This window comes from Haliotis cracherodii, unplaced genomic scaffold, assembly GCF_022045235.1.
Source record: "Haliotis cracherodii isolate W230 unplaced genomic scaffold, xgHalCrac1.p SCAF_3, whole genome shotgun sequence".
Taxonomy (NCBI): domain Eukaryota; kingdom Metazoa; phylum Mollusca; class Gastropoda; order Lepetellida; family Haliotidae; genus Haliotis; species Haliotis cracherodii.
Genome location: NW_027266286.1, coordinates 34,041,902 through 34,047,901, shown reverse-complemented (window position 1 = coordinate 34,047,901; position 6,000 = coordinate 34,041,902). Strand labels below are relative to the sequence as shown.

The following is a 6,000-nucleotide window of genomic DNA, read 5'->3' as shown; positions in this document are numbered from 1 at the left end:
CAATCTGCAATTTTAGATCATTCCGCTTCTTCTCAAGATTCAAGAGAGCCAGTTCTGCCTCTGACTGACCACATTCCGACTTTAACATCAGTGCATTTGCCTCAAACCCATCATCCGCTGGCCTGTAACACCTTCCAACTCACTCAGCAGACTAGGCCTTGATCTAGATTCTTCATGTGGAGAGTCATACTGTGATACATACTAAAACTCTCGGTCATAGGACTGTTCAAAGCCTCCAAGATTTTAGGCATTCGTTTACCGGTCATTGTTCGTTAGGGTTTCACATCGGGATTAGATTGTGCCATTAATAACGAAAAATAAACAAGCGTGCTGCGTAGTTTAGCCTTATGTCGTGACGCCATGCATTGCCAACTGCACCCTCTAATAACTAAGGGGAGATAACTCTGAGCCACGTGGAACAAAGGATGCAAATTTGCCAAGCTCCTTAACTGCCCGTGACACCTTCGTTACACTCGTAACATCGCTGTCACCAGTGTGGGCGCGGCCATTGCAAGAATCTTGAAATTTGCCCTCTAACCCCAAATGTAGGTTTACGACTGATCATGTTTTCCAGATCAATTTACTTTGTTTTTTTAATAATCAGATGGTTCAAGATTGCAGACTAAATGAAAATCAACCAACTTCTCCCTTACATTCTTACTGTATCAATGACATGATAGATTTAATGAAATAGAAATTCAAATTGACAAACGAAGAAAGTAATTTAGCAGGGGTAAGTGTGTTCAGCGTCGCCACAGTCGTCACTTGTTTATAACCATAACGGTCCGTCGGTTGCGAGTTCAACTCCAAGCATGGTTGTGGCCACCTATCACAGTGGGAGGTTTTGACTGGTAGCAGCGATTGTATCCGCAAACGGGCTCTCATTGTGAGGAGCTTGCAAATTTGCGCTCTAAGGGGAATAACTCTCAGGTACATCGTCAAAATATAAAAACACATAGATTTTCTACCAACAAATGTGAAAGAATTGATAGTAGCCGTACAACTTGATCAATTTATAGAGAGAAAACGTGACAACAAATATCAGTGTAGAAACATACACACATGTTTTTCGAATTTCCTTTTGTTTTAAAACATTTAGCAATTACCATTTTGCCCATTCCATTTCGGGTCGTTGGTGACAAGCCAGTGTGCTTATGTCACATTCGTCACCATTCGCCTCTTTCCGTGACCTATTCGGCTTGTTCCGGAATAACTCGAGTTGGTCACGAATGCTTATGTCACACTGGCTTTAGCGGAATATGCCGAGACCACACGATTGATTCTTTGAAAATTACGCAGAAAAATAAGACAACAGTCGTTATTCTAATCCATTTTAATTTATTACTGATATATTTATTATAATTGTTCGATATATGTATAAACACGTGCAAACTACATGTGACCTGTTTCTATGATTATTAGTAATAAATTTACTGCGAGGCTGCTGTTGCTCGGCAACAACGACATCAATATTTTGCGTGGGCTCAAGATATAGTCCTAAAGCAGACTTCGTGTTGTGTGTATCCCTTTCAACAAGAGCCTGAGAAGAAGTTATCCACCAAAATGACTACAGTTCTCCCACAGAAAGCTGAAGGGACTTACACCTTCGCCAGTCAGCCGAGAGCAGTACAACAGAGGAAGAAATATAGAGACCCTTTGCTCGGTCAACAGTGAGTAGACCAATACGCTAGAGGGCTATGGCCTGTCAGTTTCTTCCCAGAACCACATAAACACCTCCTGTTAATTTCCTTGACTTTACCTACATTTACCTTCGATGCACATCGAATACTGACCTTGTTCGTCTCGGAAAGCAACTTTTATATCAGTGCGTAGCAACAACCTATTTCCATTAACCCTCAAGGTGCCTGGACGTCAGTCAGCCTGCAAACCGCTTAGTGCCGCACTGTGCTGACGTCGCGGTTACAAAAACGTATACATTGTATCAAAAGTGTTGCAACGTCTTTATTTCTTCACACAATGTAACCAAATTGTATAACATGCAACCCGAGTTGATTGTCTTTCCAACAGTATCTAAAGTCACCAAATCCAAAAGAACTATGCACTGCCCAGCCATCGATAAAAGTGCTGGTATTATAAGTTTCTTACTTTTCCACATTAATCGTAATATGGACGCACCCGAATATAGCAAGCAAAGTCAAGTAAGCGCCCTTGTTTGAAATCTAAATGACCAATAATTCATATCATTGGCAAGTACATGTCCTAACAGTGATAGACATATGATATTTATGTTGAAGTACACATTCACTGCAAATTTTCCGTGAGTTATATTTACCGATAAAAAATCCCGATGAAATTGTGCATGTTTTTTAAAGTCACAACAAAATTGACGGAAGTAATCGTGATTAATTCATACGCAGACTGTTTCAAAGATTATGTCACAAAACGAATGACAGTTTGGAATGTATATCTTGAAGAGATCTCGGTTACGTCCATGTATGTTTCAGTGACCGTGCTCTTTTATTAGTGATATAAACAACTTCGGGGTAATGGACATCGTACATTTTCAAAGGACAAAATGTGAAAGATCGCTAAACAGCCCTAACAATACTCAAATTGACATCGCTTAATATCGGGCATCATTATTATTTCTTAATGATTAACAAGATTATACTAACGTAATACCCAAGAGTAAGTACATGTAGATTCAATCAAAATTGTTGAAACGTTTTCATGGGCAACAAATCTATTCAACAAACCTATTTTCGATCACTCGCAACTCGGGCGCCGTATGTCATTGTTTCACTATGACCACCAGAAAACACATCCTCGTATCAGGTCGTATTTCGCACTTGGCTGCCTAACTTTGACCTTTGCTCAAAATATACTTGTATGGCCAGTTCATGAAATACCACTTTTTCTTTCATTTATTCATTTGATTTATAAATACGACTTTAGAAGTGTATTTACACCTAGCTAGGTATATACATGTACATTTAAGGACATACGTGATAGTTTATTTCCACTAGTTTCCCATTCCATCCGATTCTACTAAAGGAAAAGTTTGAAATAGATAATGATCGTAGGCCAATGAAAGTAATGGAATTATTTGTCATAAAAGGACAAATATATTCTTGGTATTGAACTTCGAAAATTTAACCAGCAAAATCTTTAATAAAAATGGTATATTATGTCTTCCCTTTTTTTCTTAATTTTGGCCTAGCTAAACAACAGCTTGGAGGGAAGATATACAAATTAAAATGTGAAAACCCCACAAGAATGCATTGATTTTGCTCTTAGGCAAATATTAATTTAAAAAGAAAATCAATTTCATACCTAGGATACAAAACAAAGTTGAATCTAATTACTACTATGTCACTGGTCGAAGTATTTGGTAATTTAGATAATGCAGAGTGAAAAAAGACATAAATATAACTATATAAAACATCAAAACGAAGTCACATTTACACTAAAAACTTTTTGTCTTTCAGATATTGATTATTTATATATTGTGAGAAGATCTAATTACTTTTACTGTTTATGTTATAAATTGAACCATTCGAGATTCCAATAGATGAAGTTAAAATATTAAAAATCTAGGTGGTTTAATATTGGATCCATTTTGACAGCTTTCTCACTGTACTCAACTAAATGCATATTATTTTTTTGGAATATCAAGCCTTCAAACAGATATGAAAAGCACATGTCAACATACCAAAATTAGAAAACTGCGCCAAATATTCTAACACTGTTCGTCAAATGATAAGTGTCTCTTTCACTCGTCGGTCGCCGTAGACATTTTCCAATCGTGATGTACTAGATATGCTTTCTAGTTCAGTCAAAGAGAATATTGTCATTTGGAAAATGAAACCACGTATATCCATTATACTATCACAACATTAGATCAGCTGTTTCATGTGACGTCATCCACGTCACAACACGCGAGGTCAAATCACATGCACCTGTCCAGACGACAAATTCACAGCGGCGGGAAATCACCGACCGTCTATTAGCCTATTTGAATAAAACTGCAGATTGTAATGAAATAAAATTAATTGTACTCATTGCTGACATTTCAGATGACATATCAAATAAGAGTTGAAGACTTGCAATAGATTACCATACATTAATCGAGAATACAGTGTACATAAATAATTTGTAAATCTAATATTAATTTTTGATCTAATATCCATGGCAGAATGTTTGAAAACGAGCTATAATATATTCCCTTTTCTGAAGAGATTAGTAATGTGTATTTGATGATATAAATGCATACACAATTGGTTATCAATTATTCTACAATCACAGCATGTACCATGTACATTAGACTCATGGTAAATACTATTTCAGCAAACCAATCACAGCGCCATTATCACAGTTTCAATGAAAAGAAAAACAAATCCAAATCGAAATTAACAGCACAGCGTATTCATAAGCGGTTAATCCAAATACAAAAAGGTATTGATGTCATCATTGTAGAAGTTATGTTGATGTTTTCAGTAGTTGCATTATGTTTGTATCGCGTGTATCATCGACAGAAACGGGGGCCGAGCTACCACATGTGGAACCGACCTTGACACAATTTGTTTACAATATGGCGTCGACTCACGTTAGATGTCGTGGCCACACTTTTAAAATCTCCATTTGCGACAAAATGTGAAACAGTTAGGGCAAGTCACTCACACGGTCAGGTAGTTTGAGCAATCACACATGACTCTTAGTCATTTCATATGAAAAAAGTAGCAGTTATTTGTCTGAACGGGCGAGTATGTAGGACAACCGGTAAACAAGAAATCGCGGCACAGATATGATGCGAACGTGCCCTGTCGATCACTTCGGGCTTGGCCATTAAATGTTTAGGTTTTGATCATGAACCTCCTTCCCATAAATATACACTATACCAACTTAATATTAACGATTATAGCTATCTTTCCGTATATTTGATTTGAATATTTCTGTTTATCAGCATCATAAACAAAAAGACAATCTGCACTGTCGGTTGGTATGTAGCGCCGTGCTAAATCGCCATGACACACAGTCGATAAACATATGCAATACTTGAACAAAAAACTTCCCTTGCCGACTAAACGTTAGTACTCTTACGCCAATAACTGTACAATGGGGACTAGTAAATTTTTCTGATCAGTCCGATCAGATTTCTTTTTCAAATTGGCTGTCTGATATAATAATAGTAACGTGTATGTGACAAGGGTGCATAATAAAAAATTGCCTTCATTCGCATGAAGTTCAACATGGCAGAAAAAGCCCGAGAAGCGCGGTAACCACATTACTAATCTTGCCATATTTCGCAATCCGTAGCACTGCATAAAATATGAGTTACACGATATTAACGTTGAGATGATTAGGGTGATGATGGTTATAAATTCATTCAATGAACGTCATAAATGTAATGGAAATATACACTGTCATTTTCTCATGTGTACCGACCATTCCGCCATTACCGATAGTCGATAAAAATATACAAACGTGTCAATAAACTTGTTCATAAAGGAGTGAACAGAATTGTATTTACGGGAATAAGTATACAGTTGCGAACAATATGTCTTTCTGACCACTCAGGTCATATTTTTTCTTATGAACAAGGATTTTGTCTAAAAATATTTACGTGTATGTGACATGGGTGCATAATCAAAATTCGCCATCATTCGCTTGCTGTTCAAACATGGCAGAAAAAGGCCGAGAAGAGCGGTAGCCACTTTACCAATCTCGCCATATTTTGCAATCCGTAGCACTGCATAAAGTATGAGTTATACGATGTTAAAGCTAAGATGATTGGGGTGATGATGGTTATAGTTTTGACTTTGCGCACTGAGTGTTAAATATCAAAATTCACAGTTTAAAAAGGGCATTTTCTCAGGACCATATATGGTCCCCCTGGCACTATGCGGGTGTGAAAAGTGAGGGACCATATATGGTCCCGTGGCACCAAGAGGGTTAAGATTCATAAATTTGCAGCTCTGTTGCATATTTTATCACATACAGATTAACCCCGCGGATGCCAGAGGGACATATATGTTCCTC

At 37.4% G+C, this 6,000-nt stretch overlaps 1 protein-coding gene across 1 annotated transcript in view; it reads left to right on the top strand.

The window, feature by feature from the left end:
- The first annotated feature begins 1,466 nt into the window (after positions 1 to 1,466).
- Positions 1,467 to 6,000, top strand: part of LOC139474053 (radial spoke head protein 3 homolog B-like) — a 27,896-nt gene continuing 23,362 nt past the window's right edge. Inside the window, exon 1 of the mRNA XM_071256914.1 lies at positions 1,467 to 1,670. Coding sequence (XP_071113015.1) covers positions 1,564 to 1,670 — 107 coding nt within the window. The 5' untranslated portion in view covers positions 1,467 to 1,563. The remainder of the gene's footprint in view (positions 1,671 to 6,000) is intronic.